The sequence below is a fragment of the Dermacentor variabilis genome, unplaced genomic scaffold (assembly GCF_050947875.1).
Source record: "Dermacentor variabilis isolate Ectoservices unplaced genomic scaffold, ASM5094787v1 scaffold_13, whole genome shotgun sequence".
In the NCBI taxonomy this organism is placed as follows: Eukaryota; Metazoa; Arthropoda; class Arachnida; order Ixodida; family Ixodidae; genus Dermacentor; species Dermacentor variabilis.
The window spans coordinates 20191583-20208059 of NW_027460291.1; the positions used below are offsets into that span (position 1 = coordinate 20191583).

The 16477-nt window shown below is 42.7% G+C and overlaps 1 protein-coding gene and 1 non-coding gene across 2 annotated transcripts in view; both read right to left on the reverse strand.

The window, feature by feature from the left end:
- The window catches only part of LOC142566620 (uncharacterized), a 57159-nt gene that overhangs the window by 21301 nt on the left and 19381 nt on the right, over nucleotides 1-16477 (reverse strand). Inside the window, exon 4 of the mRNA XM_075677457.1 lies at nucleotides 9604-9649. Coding sequence (XP_075533572.1) covers nucleotides 9604-9649 — 46 coding nt within the window. The remainder of the gene's footprint in view (nucleotides 1-9603; nucleotides 9650-16477) is intronic.
- On the reverse strand, nucleotides 10655-10838 carry LOC142566907 (U2 spliceosomal RNA). Its single transcript, XR_012825173.1, has one exon. It is a non-coding gene; the product is annotated as a U2 spliceosomal RNA (small nuclear RNA).

The following is a 16477-nucleotide window of genomic DNA, read 5'->3' on the forward strand; positions in this document are numbered from 1 at the left end:
TAACTTTATCTAAAACTGTTGGAGCCCTTTCCCGGTGTCGTGGCATTCTTCCAGTGCACATTAAAAAACAGATGTATGTTTGATTATTTCAATCACACATTGCATATTGTCATCTTGTTTGGGGCACGGCATCACCGACTAACATGAATAGAATTGTGAGCCTGCAAAAGAAAGCGATTCGTGTCATTGCAGACGAAGAGTACTGCGCACACTCGAAACCGCTTTTTATTCGGTTAAAAATTTTGCCCATCAGTGTTATGCTACCGCACAGAATTGTTTCTTTATTCACCACTAAAACCACGTTTCGTACTAACTTCCTTATCAGAATAGCAGCGCTCAAGGAACGTGTACCGGCAGCCAACACTCGACAATTAGAAAAGTGGTGTCTTCCCAAAACTCGAACGAATTACCGTCAACGAATGTTAATGTATATAATACCTTACACCCTGAACAATAATACAAGCTTAATTGATGGCTCCGCAATAAATAAACATGCTTTAATTGAGTAATTTTTAAACAGTATAGCTTAATGGGCAACATATTTATATCATGCAGCTTACATTCGGCGTTGTGCATTCTTTTGTGTGGATTAGTGTGGAATGATTTTGCAGGCATTGTCTAATTTCACTTTTTTTCTCGCTCTCCGTTTTTGTAACAGTTCATTCTTCATAAAATATTTAACTTAACGTTATACATGTGTGCACTTGAATTGTGTGTGTATATATGCCATGTACGCGTGTATATGTAAATGTATATGTAGGTGTACATATATGTATGTATAGGGGCGTATGCGCGCCACTTCTACGGGTGTTTGCGTGTGTACGTGTGAATATAACATGTCAGTGTACAATATTGGTTTGTTATTTGTTCCATTATCATCATCATCTCACCCAATCTGCTCTTTTCTTATCCCTTAACGTTACACCTATCATTCTTCTTTCCATAGCTCATTGCGTCGTCCTCAATTTGAGTAGAACTCTTTTCGTAAGCCTCCAGGTTTCTGCCCCGTACGTGAGTTCTGGTAAGACACAGCTGTTATAAACTTTTCTCTTGAGGGATAATGGCAACCTGCTGTTCATGATCTGAGAATGCCTGCCAAACGCAGCCCAGCCCATTCTTATTCTTCTGATTATTTCAGTCTCATGATCCTGATCCGCAGTCACTACCTGTCCTAAGTAGATGTATTCCCTTACCATTTCCACTGCCTCACTACCTATCGTAAACTGCTGTTCTCTTCCCAGACTGTTAAATATTACTTTAGTTTTCTGCAGATTAATTTTTTAGACCCACCCTTCGGCTTTGCCTCTCCAGGTCAGTTAGCATGCATTGCAGTTATTGGTGTATGTATATGTAAATATTTTTTCTCGTTCGTCACAACTTGGTGCCAATAGTTTCTTTCTTTCTTTATTTTAGTTTTTTGTTTCTCGAGTTGCTTTTTTTTTTCTTCTAGTATGGGTGTACGACATACACTGCTGTTTTGCCGCTGTTGCCACTGCCTGTAGGGCCTCAGGCCTCGTCAAGCTGCTCAATGAGCAGCTTTTTTTCTGGGGTCCATTTTTGCTTTCCTTGAGGAAATGATTCTGCATTGTGCATGTGCTATCTACACGATGTAGTGATTCCTGAGCGCACGTTTAATGAGCACAACGCACGTCTCGATCTTGTGGTAGACTTCTTGGATAAGCTGCTTTGGTGCTCAACTTGAAGAAAAGTCATTTTGAAGAGTGCCAAACACTGGTTATGGGTCATTTACTGTAAAAGGACGGCATGCCACACGATCCCGTGAAGACTGCTACTCTGGAAGCATTCAAGCAACCTCGCCATGTAAAAGAGCTACGCAGTTTCTTAGGGCTTTACTCACATTTCAGCCGGCTTATTCGTGGATTTTCCAACATCTCCTATCCGCTGACATGCCTCCTTCAGATGGACTTTCCCTTTCACTGGACCCCTGATTCTGAAGGGGAGTTTTCGCGAGCCGAAGTTTCTTCTGATGTCCTGTCCCATCCTCCGACGCTTCGGCGATGCGGCTCCCAAAGAAGTTCATACAGACGCTAGCGGTATTGGCATCGGCGCTGTCCTGATCCAACACGTCGACACCAAGGAACACGTCGTCGCCTACGCGAGTTGCTCTTTAAGTGTGTGCGAGCGCAACTACCCGGACACCGAGCAAGAATGTCTTGCAGGGATTTTCGCACTACCGCACTTCCGACCATACCTTTGGACGCCCCTTTACGGTGGGGACAAACCATCATTCTCTCTGCTGGCTCGTTACTCTGCGTGATCCGTCGGGATGGCTTGTGCGTTGGACACTTCGCTTACAGGAATATGACTTTAGCGTTTCTTATAAAAACTGCCGAAGGCAAGCCGACACTCACTGCCTCTCGCGCTTGCCGCTTCCAACGAGGTACTGCGACGCGGACGACTTCGACCACTATATCGCATCACTGGGGCCAGGAGTAATTGATATAAATACCTCCAAGACTGAGCAACAAAAACACAGAACTTTAGAATCACTGCTCAATACTGCAAGAAAATAGACCCCATCCACTCGTTTCTGCGTTCATGATGGGGTTCTTTACAAAAAGAAGTAATCTGCTACAGGCCCAGGATATTTTCTAGTGGTCCCGCTGAGTCACCGTGTCTCCCTCTTGGGCTGTATGCATGACTATCGAACATTCGGTAATTTGGGATGTCAACTGACGCTGTACCGCGTTCAATAAAGGTTCTACTTTCCTAAAATGCGCCAGACTACCGACCACTACGTATCCAGCTGAAACGAGGGTCAACATCACAAGTGTCCGATGAGTGCTCCTCCTGGTCGACTACAAACAGTGCCACCTCTCAGCACTTCGTTTGAGCAAGTGGGCATCGATCTTTTGGGTCCTTTCCCGCAGTCATCTGAAGGGAATCACTGGAATGTCGTGTGTGCCGATCACTTGACGGGCTACTGTGAGACAGCTGCGATACCATGGGGTATGGCAACCGAATTTGCCACTCTCTGACAAGGACCTCCCGGAGTCACCATCAACGATTGTGGGCGCCAGTTCACTGCAGACGTGGTCAAAGAGATGTTTCGTCTATGTGCCTCAAGTTTTCGACATTCAACCCCGTATCATTCACAAACAAATGGCCTTACGGAACGCATGAACATAACTCTTACTAACATGCTGGCCTTGTATGTCACGTCAGATCATAACAACTGAGATAGCATGCTACCTTTCATTAAGTACGCATTTAACGCCTCACAGTACCAAATTACGGGTTACAGTCCCTTCATTCTTTTTTATGCTCGTCCGCCTCGTTACACACTACACACAGTCTTCCCCTTTCCAAGCCACGATAATCTTTGTATGTCCTACACCGCCTCTCTTGCTGAAGAGGCCCGATGACTTGCTTCTTTGCGCACTCTTATTTCACAAGACCGCTCGATGGCACGCTACGAGCGCCGAGGCCAACAAGTGATATATGAACCCCGGGAGTTATTTTCTCTTGAAAACAACAAGAAAACGTGTATTATCTGAAAACTGCTGGTCCACTATGTTGCACCCTGTCCTATTACTGATCGTAAATTCGAATTAACCTACCGCATAGTACACCTTACATCAAATGGCCGACGGTCAGCAAAGACTTAACTTTCGCATGCAGCCCGTATAAACCCTTTATTTCACGACGACCTGTTTGACCTGTCCGGCGGGGTTTGTCTGCGCGCAGGGAAATGTGACACTCTTACGTACGTAGTGGATTTATGCATCAACCATATGTGGGGCATCCAAGACAGGTGAAGGAGGAGGACGACGTGCCGCGCCCTAGCTTAATTTCGATAGGCGCTCAACTGAACAAGGCCGCCACGTCTAACTGTACCTGGCTTGTTAATGAACGCCTTTCGCGGCCGTAACACTATATATATATATATATATATATGTGTGTGTGTGTGTGTGTGTGTGTGTGTGTTTGTGTGTGTGTGTGTGTGTGTGTGTGTGTGTGTGTGTGTGTGTAACGTAGAAATTTGCTACGTATCAAATATCTGACGGAATATTTAATTGTTGATCTTGGAACTCCTCGAAGATAATCTAGGCTTTTGAGTGACCATTTGAAACCACTAAAAATCTCATAGCCTGAGACTCATACTTCGGTTCTATGGTCATATGTGATTCTCGCAAATGTGAATGCTTCAGTGAAGTTTGAGAGAATCTAGATTCTAAGATTACTTAAGTGAGCGTCAAAGACAATGGAAGAACTCCCTGAATATAACAACGTAGACATAGTAGGTAATATTTGATATTCGGACTCATCCTCAAAGAAGGTCGAAGCCAAGATCTTCTTCGCGTTTAAGTCGGTACCCAAGACAACTTACAGGCTCATTGAGTGAAAAGCACACTTTAAATTTCTCAGTGATTCACACGACTGCGACTCCTCCGAGAAGTTCGACAAAAAATGATTTTTTGACTGCTTTATTGACTGTTTTACGATAACGTAGGAATTCGCTGAATAAAAGAGCTTTAACTTATTATGCCATTCAGGTACGCTCGAGGTCATGAGGCATTCCGTATACAGGGTGGCCAGTTTTTCTAGAACAATCTGCCCGCCATCCTTCAACAAATCTGCTGTTACCTGATCCTCCCCAGCTGCCTCCCTCCTTTTCATAGCTCCCAAGGATTTCTTTTCTTCTTCCAGCTTTACTTGTGGGATTTCAAATTTCTCTAGACTATTCTCTGTTCCGTTATCGTCGTGGGTGCCACTGGTACTGTATAAATCTCTATAGAACTCCACAGCAACTTCAACTATCTCATCCATATTACTAATGATATTATCGGCTTGGTTTCTTAACGTATACATCTGATTCTTGCCTATTCCTAGTTTCTCCTTCACTGCTTTTAGGCTTCATCCATTCCTGAGAGCATGTTCAATTCTATCCATATTATACTTCCTTATGTCAGCTGTCTTACGCTTATTGATTACCTTGGAAAGTTCTGCCAGTTCTATTCTAGCTGTAGGGTTAGAGGCTTTCATACATTGGCGTTTCTTGCTAAGATCTTTCCTCTCCTGCGATAGCTTACTGGCATCCTGTCTAACCGAGTTACCACCGACTTCTCTTGCACACTCCTTAATGATGTCCATAAGATTATCGTTCATTGCTTCAACACTAAGATCCTCCTCCTGAGTTAAAGCCGAATACCTGTTCTGTAGATTGATCCGCATTTCCTCTATTTTCCTTCTTACCGCTAACACATTGATCCGCTTCTTATGTACCAGTTTCTTCCATTCCCTCCTCAAGTCTAGGCTAATTCTAGTTCTTACTATCCTATGGTCACTGCAGCGCACCTTGCCGATCCCGTCCATTTGTTATATGATGCCAGGCTTAGCGCAGGGTATAAGGTCTATTTCATTTCTAGTCTCGCCATTCGGGCTCCTCCACGTCCACTTTCAGCTATCCCGGTTACGGAAGAAGTTATTCATTATCCGCATATTATTCTGTTCTGCAAACTCTACTAATACCTCTCCCCAGCTATTCCTAGAGTCTATGCCATATTCCCCCACTTACTTGTCTCCAGCCTGCTTCTTGCCTACCCTGGCATTGAAGCCGCCCATCAGTATAGTGTATTTTGTTTTGACTTTACCCATCGCCGATTCCACGTCTTCATAGAAGCTTTCGACTTCCTGGTCATCATGACTGCATGTAAGGGCGTAGACCTGTACAACCTTCAATTTGTACCTCTTATTAAGTTTCACAACAAGACTTGCCCCCCTCTCTTTATTGGTATACAATTCCGGTATGTTACCAGCTGTATACTCATTAATCAGGAATCCGACTCCTAATTATCGTCTCTCCGCGTAGCCCCGGTAGCACAGTACGTGCCCGCATGTTAGCACTCTATATATGCTTCTTTTGTCCTCCTAACTTCACTGAGCCATATTATATCCCATTTACTGCCTTCTAATTCCTGCAATAGCACTGCTAGACTCGCCTCAATAGATAACGTTGTAGCGTTAAACATTGCCAGGTTCAGATTCCAATGGCGGCCTGTTCGGACCCGGGTATTCTTAGCACCCTCTGCTGCGTTACAGGTCTGACCGCCGCCGTGGTCAGTTGCTTCGCAGCCACTGAGGGCCGGGGTTTGATTGTTGTATTCTTATAGGAGATTGTGGTCAAGTACTGCAGAGGGTGGCCAATCCTGCTCTGGTGAGGGAGGGCGTTACCGGTTCGGGTCACGTGGATCAGGCAGGCCTGTTTATGCAATTTTATCCACACGCGGATATTTTTTGTTTTTTTGAAATCCGGTCGGAAATTGCGCGGCACCGGGATTCGAGTCACGGTCCGCGAGGCGGACACTCTACCTCTACGCTACCGCGGCACCCAGGTCACAAGATGCACCCATTCGTGCCATTGGCCCTTTTCCGCGAGCATCAAGAAAGCAAAGATCATCTCAGGGTTTGAGTGGGCATCGAAGACAACTTGGTATCTCCCTGAGTGAACCGCACACTTCCGATTTCTTATCTCATTCTCACGATTACTACTGTTGTCAGAACGTCGACCAAACCAAGGTTCTTCCATTGCTTTAGGAAGTCTTTCGTGATAACGTGCGAATAAGCTGAATATAACAACTGGAACATAGTACGGTATCAGCTCTATTCCGCCTCCACCTCGAAGATTAACAAAGCGAGGATTTTCTGAGGATTTGATTGGACTTAAAAGACAATTTGAAATTCCACTGCGTGAAACGCGCACTCCCAATTTCTCGTGTCATTCTCTCAACTCCTACTGTTGCCAGAACGTCGGCAAAACCAAGATTTTTTAATTGCTTGAGGGAGTCTTTCCGGATAACGAAGGAATTGTTTCAGTGTAACAGCTTCTACATGGTACGTTATTAGTGCTATCTGTATGCACCTCCAAGATTAAGAAGCGAATATTACTTCAAGCTTTCGTTGTACATCCAAGACAACTTGAAATATTCCACAGTGGAACACATACATAGGATTCCTGATATCATTCTCGCAACCGCTACTGTTGCCAGAACGTCGACAAAACGAAGATTTATTTATTGCTTTAGTGAGCCTTTCACGATAACGTAAGAATTTTTTCAATATACCAGCTTAAACGTAGTACGTAATTAGCGCTATTGGGTCTCCATTTCGAAGATTAACAAATCAAGGATCGTCTGAGCATTTGATTTCACAGCGAAGACAATTTGAAGCCTCCAATTTCTCATGTTTATCTCACGCCTAGTTCTGTCTCCAGGAGATGGACAAAACAAAAATTATTCGATTGATTTAGTGAGTGTCTCAAGACAACGTAGAAATTCGCTGAACATAACTTGAACTTAGTACGTAGTTAGCGCTATCAGGTCTCCACATAGAAGATGAACAATGCGAAGATCGTCTAAGTGTCTGAGTGGGCATCCAAAAGAACTTGAAACCTCCCTGAGTGGAACGCACACTTGGAATTTATCATGTTATCCTCGCGACCACTACTGTTGCCACAACCTCGAGAAGACCAAGGTTCTTCTATTTCTTTAGGGAGTCCTTCACGATAACTTAGGAGTTATTTCACTATAACAGCTTGAACGTAATACGTTATTAGCACTATTGGGTGTCCACCTCAATGATTATCAGAGCGAAGATCATTTGAAGGTTTGGATGGGCCACAAGATGATCTGACATATCCCCTGAGTGAGACGCACACTTCGAATTCCTCGTGTCATTCTCGCGACTACTGCGGTTGTCAGAACGTCGACAAAACCAATATTCTTCGATTGCTTTAGTGTATGTTGCAAGATATTCTAGTAATTTGTTTATATAGCACCTTAAAAGTAGTACGCCATTAGCGCTATCAGGTATCCATTTCGAAGATTAACAGATCGAGAATTGTCTGAGGATTTGATTGGAAATCGAAAACAATTAAAAATCTCCCTGAGTGGAGCGCGTACTTCAAATTTCTCATGTCAATCTCACGCTTAGTACTGTTTCCAGGAGATCGACAAAATCAAGATTTCTCCTTTGTTTTTGTAGGAATTCGCTGCATATAAGAACTTCAATTTAGTACGTAATTAGCCCGATCGGCTGTTTCTCTCCGTGATTAACAAAGCGAAGATCACCTGAATGATTGAGTGTTTATCCAAGATGACTTGAAATTTCCCTTATTAGAGCGCACATTTGGAATTTATCATGTAATTCAAGCGCCTAATACTGTTTCCAGCAGATCGGTGGAACCAAGATGCTTCGATTGTGTTAGTGTTTCGAGACCAACGTAGCAATTCGCTGAATATAATAAATTCAATTTAGTACTTAGCGCTATAGAGTCATTACCTCCAAGATAAAGAAAGCGAAGATCATATGAGTGATTGAGCAGGCATTCAAGATGGCCACTCAATCATACATCAATCAATGCATGAGGCACAACACCTCAAAGAAACAGGTCTCCCTGTGTGTTCTTTGTGTTATACGAACTGCAGTGGTCCACGCAAGAGAACGTGTAATATCAACTCAACACACTCATATTGGACTAAGCGCTGAAGAAATCACACATTCGTTGCCAACATCACCGCTAATTATCGTCATTCAAAGAAAACAGCACACACAGCTTTGTTTACATCGACCCACACTGCGTGGGATCCGCTGATTTTTTCTTCTCTTATAAACTATGCCCTGAAACGTCAAAGGACAATGCTCAATTTCCTTTCAGCTTCTTCATGTACAGCCAGCCACAGCCAACAACGACCGCGCGTGACATAACCCTACTAACTTGTGAAAACTAAGCGTCGAGGATGACAAGGCCGCCGTTGACGGAAATAGGTCTCCCTATCTAAACATAGGCTAGCCTTTCTCAAGCATCTCATCTTTCTTTAAAACTGTTAAACTACACTTTTCTATTCCAAATTCTGGCTCCGTTCTTCATTTTAGGATTGAGAGCTGGAATTGAAGGATGAAAAAGTTCGGCCATCTTATGTGTGGTTTGTTTTGCGATCATTTGCAGCTCTTGGTTTCAGCCCAACGCAGCGGACGGGATAAAGTTATGTGAAATGTAGAAGTCGGCGGCGGCTTCAAATAGCCATGGTTAAACGTTTCATCCGCTGTGTACACAATTGTTCACGCTGGGATGGTCAATGATCAGAAACAGTATGGATGAGGCTAATGATATGGAAAATTTTTCGCATGCATCTTGAAAAACTTCGTACTAGAAGTGTGCCGGAAGTTTGTATAAAGTGTGCAAAATGTTTTAGTAACAAGAGTGGAAAGGTTCTCGGTTGGCTATGTTTGGTCGATGTGGGTTTTGTCGTTGTATGTATGGCTCCACTTTTTCATTGTTTTCCACAGTGTGCGCACTATTTATACTTAGAAAGTGGCTGGATCAGTGCTGTTGAAGCCTGCTGGGCATGAAACCGTTAATATTTTCATATCTGATGTTCCTATTGTGAGCATTATCATACCATCACATACTGTAGACCTGAGAAAACTCTCTATGTACCAAAAATTTTTCGTCACTTCTGCACCTGTACATATTTCGTAATTTTGGAGATGTAAGAAATGCTGTGCATATAAGTTTTTAATTAAAAGAAGTATTGGAGGCCTGAAAGTTGTCACCAACGTATTCCTCGCTAAACATCTTACCTGATATTTTGAGAAACCAGCCAGCCTCGCATCATACTCGGTTTCCCTAAAAAGGATAAAAATATGCCATTAGAGAATCCGTGATTCTCGGCGACACCCAACCGTTACCGAGAGCACCACTGTGCGAGTCACCGCTCACATAACGTCCAGCTAGACTCTTGAGGTATAATTGAACGAATAAGTGAATGAATAATTGCATAAGAGGGCTGCAACATTATACAGTTTTTTTACGTTAAGAATTGTTACATATATATAAGAAATAATAATTGGGATATATATATATATATATATATATATATATATATATATATACATATTGTCACGTGGTGGTGACGTTGAAGAACACAGTATCAATACTGTGAAAGACACAACTAACTTTTATTGGGCGAACCTGTGCCCACAAAAACAGGCTACACTTATAGCACAACGATAGCGGCGAACACGGTCGGCGATCGTCGAAAATCTCATCAGCGGGCCAAGCGCGTCGGCTTTTATAGATCGGTCGTCGAATGTTCCAGATTAACCGCTGGTTCTCGCCTGTCTTACACAAAGTTCTACACCATTCGCGTCGCGCATAGATGCAATCAGATTACACAAGTTGCGGTGAAAGACAGCGGACGCAACCATCGATAACATTCCAGAAACTTCTTTTATATGCAGGCGCGTCGTGCGCTGTGCGATAACATTTGTTAGGCGGCGAAACGTGGTCGCGCGATAAAGTTAAGTACACGTGTCAATGTCATGTGTAGCCAACTGCCAAAATTTCCTCATTGAACTGGTTTACTAGAGCACACGGACTTACATTATTTACAGTTCTTACCAAAATTTTACTAAGCTGCTTTCGAACGATATACTTGAGCACACATAGAGCAATACGCGAACTGAAGCGAGTAAGTTCACAGGAAAATCAACCTAAAGCGAACTTTGAAAGTCAGCGGTTTTGAGATAAGCGCTGCCAAACTTGCGGTGAAGATGTACTGTTGTTCCACTTACTTTTACAGCGAAGCTGCTTATGGCTAGGGTTCCTGGCATTTATGTTCTGCGCGAGCAAAAACTGTCGCCCGATCCCGAAGATAGAGCAATACCGGGCCGACCCGCGGCGGAGGTGAAGCAGGCTTCAAGTGCTCCGCCAACTTGCCAAAATAACTTCAGTATCTTGGGTGCAAATGCAAACCGTGTCACAAATTAAGCTGACAAGAAGAGATACTACACATTGACCCGCGTCTGCCATGTATAAATTCGCGCCGCCCTCTCTTTGTCGGTCTTCCAGGGGCTTGCATATCCAGTTTCCTTTCCTTCCGCTGTCCCGTGGTGGCGGTCCCGTCGAACGTGTCTACTTTCCTCCGGCTCCTCAGGGTGCTGTCGTCCACGCGATTCTCTAGAATTAAACACAGCCTCTGTGTATCGTGTGCTTAGAGCGTCGATGGTCGTCGAGCTGCACAGAATGGAATGGCTCATAATTTCTTTTTTTTTTACATAAAACGTTTTTTATGCGTTCAACCTTTACAATAGGTAGACCACGAATAACTTTCATCGAAAAGTTTGGGAACGCTTGTCTCGAAACTTGTGTCCTCCTCAAAATTAATTCCATTTGTATATGACTTTCGCAGTCACCGGCTATCAATCGTCACTTGACATATGTGTCATGAAATAGTTAGCTTGAAAGTTATTTAGCGAATTTTTTTCAGCTTCACAGATCGTTTTAATTGCTCGTGGAAATAATGTCTGCCTCTAAAACTTAATCTAGCTCTAGAAGTAGAAATTTCTTAATGGCATTGTTGCTTTGTAAAAAATACTGTGCACAATGAAGTCACATCCCGTATACAAGTTCCGGCGCAAGCCAGCTTGTGAGTCAACTCTGCACAACGTAATTAAAAGAAAATGAGAACACCGACGCTGCTGCCCCCATGAATTGCGCCCTCGCTCCAGCTTTCAGGAGTATCTTTCTGCTATATTTTCTAGTACTCGAGTGATTCCGCATACACATTCATTCACGTGCACTTGGTAGATGTTTTTCTTGTTTTACCGGCGAAAGAAGGCACTCTCACATTGGCAATGCAGTGCGTGATAGATTGGAGAGTTTCTTTAGCAGATGGTGGATGAAAACGGGTGCGCTATCAATACTTACGCAGTGGGAAAGGTGGTGTGGATGTAGTGGTAAGCTTAGAAGTGCGGGCTTGTTAATATTTCAAATATCGTAAATAAATTCAGCACCATTTCTGATGCCAATAAAATATAATTAGGAAATTCAGGGTTGCATGTTGTCGACTATTCGCTTTGTTCGCATACTTCCGAGAGACAACAACGGTCTTTGCAGTTAACCGGGCGCACAAATGTTGCACATGCCTCGTCTGAATAATTCCGCTGCAGGATAACCGCAGTTGTTGTACAGGGGATCTACATTTTTGGCAAATAGATGGAGGAGGTCACTTATGCAAAAAATTTACTAGGTGCAGAGCAGCATATCTGGCCTTATGCAGTCTATGAATGCATTGTCTCTATTTATACAAAGCAATTTGCTATTTGGCCTTTCTCCCCAAGTTTCGATGCCTTCACACGACTCGGTGTGGTTGGATTGCACTTAGCTCCATAGACGGGCACTAAAGTGTAAAACAAATTTGGGCTGAAACCTCCCTACTTTAGAATCGTCAATTAGTGAGTAGTATTCTTTGTAGTTACTTATTCGTTTCAGAGCATTTACTGTTTTCACCTTTCGCTGCCATTCCATAGACTGTTTCATTTCTTCCACCTATGCTCCCTTGCAACAAAGTCAATTGCACACCAACCAGCTGTGACGCCTGTCTTTGCTGAGAAAACCTCCCCAAGTCACACTCACAATGCGGAACTACTTGAGCGCGGCTTTTTGTGTGTGCATCACCGCCTCTTACAGGACGTGTATGAATTGCCACTGGCGCATCATACACCAATTATGGCTATTAAATTGCTTTCCTTTGCTCAACGCCAGCATGCGCTCAATGTATTCTATGTGCCACTTTTTGCCCGACTGTTTCCCGAAAAGGAAGGATATATTACAATTACACACGAATAATAATAATACCATATATCTTGACGACTTACACAAGTCAGCCAGCATTCATGGTTTTGCAAACCCTGCATTTATTCTTGCCCTTTACAAAAACTTAAAATGTCCCAGAAAACCATCGGTTCTCACCCGGTGCCTGGGACCTCTATGAGTCCCATGTGTGACAAGAATAGTTCAAGGGCACGTTACAGGTTTTCAAGCCCACAGGGGTATGTGCCATTAAGCTTTTCAGCTTGGACACTTTCTGCAATATCACCGGGATGGGCCCACAGGATTTTTTCTGTTGCCGGACGCCGAAAGAAACTACGGAAGGTTAGTCATATACAGCTTTCGTTGTATTATTTAAATTGATATTCTGTGGTTTACGTGCCAAAACCAAGATATGATTATGAGGCACGCTGTAGCGAGGGGCTCCGGCATAATTTTGACCCCCTGAATTTCTTTAACATGCACGCAATCTACAGTACATGGACCTTATTGTGTTTCGTCCCAGTCGAAATGCGGCCGCCGCGGCCGAGATTTGATCCCTCCACGGTATTGAGAAAAGCTACTCCAAAGAATACCTCGCACGCTATGGTGATCTCCCCAGTAAACTAACTTTAAGGAATCTCGAGCTTCATAAGTGAAAGATTCTACACGTAATTTGTGTATACACTGGATATATTAATATGAAAATTGCAAGCTAATGCTTCGCACTATGTGGCAATCCCCTAGTTCCTGCCTCAATTTTTTATGCTTATCATATTTGAAGTGTTGCGGACAACTGCCTAGAACAGTTGGCGTTTGCGTATTGGTATGTGGCGTTGCTAATTGAAACACTAACGACAAGTCACTGTTCGTTTCAAAAAACGAACCAAAACAGCTGAAATGCACTTTGTTGGTAACAGATGGCACCACTTGTTTTTCGTTGCACAGACGAATTCCTGGCCATCTAGCCGCAGAATGCTGCACATTAAATGTTTACACCGTTTGGGACTAAGCTGTTCATCAGAGGTTGCCTGTCTGTTCTTTAGACGTCTTCTTTAGGTCAGGAATGGCCGGTGCATTTGAAGAATTAAATAACATTCTATACAGAAAAGTAGTCGCCGCAGAGTTTCCAAAAAAGGGAGCGCAACCAAGACGGATGACAATTATTGTTTTGGCACAAGATACATTCTCAAGGATGTGAAGAACTTTTAGAGTGTACGCTCTACTTCTTGAAACCGCAAGATGCGGTTCTAGCTTTTCATGCTGTCATTGGCAATGTGCGCTAGTTGTGACTGTATTTTCATTTTGTTGTAATTTACTAGGTTCTCAAAGCAGCTGCCCTCCAGCTGTTCAGGGAATTAGAAGCATCAAATGCTGTACTGTGGTCTTTTATTATGTTCTTCCTCATATGAAATCAAACAATTGAATTGCACCTCGTGTAGTCTGGAAGTAGATCTATATTATTATAATATAAATTATTTTGATACATCATGAACATTATTAGGAATTATTCATCGTACGCACATTAACCAACCATCCAACCAGACACCATTGCTCTTAGCGACGTACACATTAATGACATTAACATTACTAAAGGAGGTGTGTTGGAATTTAGTATTGAAACTCGATATTAAGAAGTCTGCTGGGCCAGATGTCATTCCGAACTTGTTTTTGCTACGGTACTCATTATGGACCTGTCGCTACCTCCCCGTCATATTTCGCAAGTCCCTGGCATCCTCTACAGTACCCTCATCCTGGAAAATGGCTCATGTTCTTCCTTTATTCAAGACCGGTGACAAACACGTTTTATCTAATTATAGACCACTTTCTATACCATCTCATTCCTGTGAAATCTTAGAGCATATTATTTACAAACACATCAGGGAACATCTTGAGTCACATAAATTATTAACTAACGTTCAGCATGGCTTCAGACGCAGGTTCAGCACATTAACACAGCTAAGTGAACTTACACATGACATTTGTATTAAACCCGACACGGGCAACCAAACTGACGCAATCTTTATTGACTTTTCAAAGGCATTTGATACAGTGATTCATTCGAAATTGATGCATATACTTGACGCCATCCTTACCGATCCCCGCCTTCTCAGATGGATTTCTAGTTTTCTTTCCAATGGATCCCAATTTGTGTCCTTTAACAGAGCTAATTCCAGGGTGACAGAGGTGCCCCCAGGAGTGCCACAAGGTTCCGTGTTGGGTCCATTGCTTTTCTTGATTTTTATAAATGATTTGCCTCATCACATAACCTCACATACACGTTTGTGTGTTGTTGACTTTGTTTTATATCATAAAATTTTCTCATTTCATGACAATTTACAGCTTCAAAAATAATTTTCTAATTTTAGCTCTTGGTGCGCTACCTGACAAATAATAATGACAAATAAAATCCGCTTTTACTTACAAGGTAATAATACTCCAATCCAGAGCGTTAGTGAATATAAATACCTTGGTCTTGTTTTCACACACAGTGTGTTTTGGTTGAATCACATAGATTTAATAACCTCAAAAGCAGTGAAAAAGTTAGGCTATCTGCGCCGCATATTGACCACAGCCCCACTGATCTGTAAACTACCGCTGTATAAATCACTAATCCGGCCTATACAAGGATATGCTTCTCCCGTCTGGACTCCGCACAAACAGTGCGACATTAATCAGATTGAGGCCATCCAAAAGAAAGCGATCCGCTTCATAAACCAAAGGTACGACAAGGATTTTTCACCGTATACAGCGCTTTCATCCATAGGCTTACAACCGCTGTCAGATCGCCGACGCACGGAATCACTGAAGTTTTTGCATTGCATTGAGGCAGAAATAAAATTTATTATTATTATTATTAATAACTCTTCTTGTCGTATATCTTCAGATAACTATTTAACTCCTGTAAAACCATCTAATACTAGAAGTCACCATGACCTAAACATAGCACCTTATTTTGCCCGTACTGATACATTTAAATACAGTTTATTTCCCTGTGTAATCGAGTACAGGAATTATTTGCCTGGTCTTACTCGTTCTCTTCCTTTAAACTTATTCTTCGCGACCATTGAATAGTTTTGGCTTGTATTGTTCGAATTGCCTGTCTTATTTATTATTTTCATTGGTCTGCCTTTCACACCCACTCCTGCAATGTCCTGGTCGAGCTGTAGTATGTACAAATAAATAAAATAAATAAAATCATCGCACGTGTGCGTCTTCATTGATGTGCCTCTGTTCACACATGAAAGCGTCAGCAGCCTCAATTATGCCTGTTGCATCCACGGTCTTTCTCGACCTGTATCAAAGGTCCACCTAACTGCTACGTCCCACGTGGTGGAGGGGGCTGCATGGTGATTCTAAAGCAACGTTCAAAAAAAAAACACGATGACAAATAAAAGGTAGCTGTGACGTGCCCTGACTTCAAAACAAACAGTCATTCAGAAGCACACAGGAATATATACTTTTCTTATTCCAGAGATGTCACACTATGATACATTGAAAAGACAAAAAAACAAAAACGAAACTGTGCAAAGCTATCACTGTGAAGCATAAGTTGAGTAGTGCAGGTGCACATGTAAGTTAACAATCCCTAAAAGGAATGACTACTGCGACATCCAACCAGGCATCTGCCACGACACTTTTATTTTGTATTAAGGTACGCCATTTCACAATCTAAAAGGTGCAGCGAAGGTTGGCTCCCGCACGAGGCGCCCTGCCCATTAATATAAAAAGCTTCCGTCAGCTCCTTAATTAACTCACCTCTACGGCGAAAGGAAAAATAACTGTCGTCGCTTCCATGATAGGCATGATCCGCATTGCTCACGATGTATAACTCAAAAAGAATATTTATTTATTTATTTATTT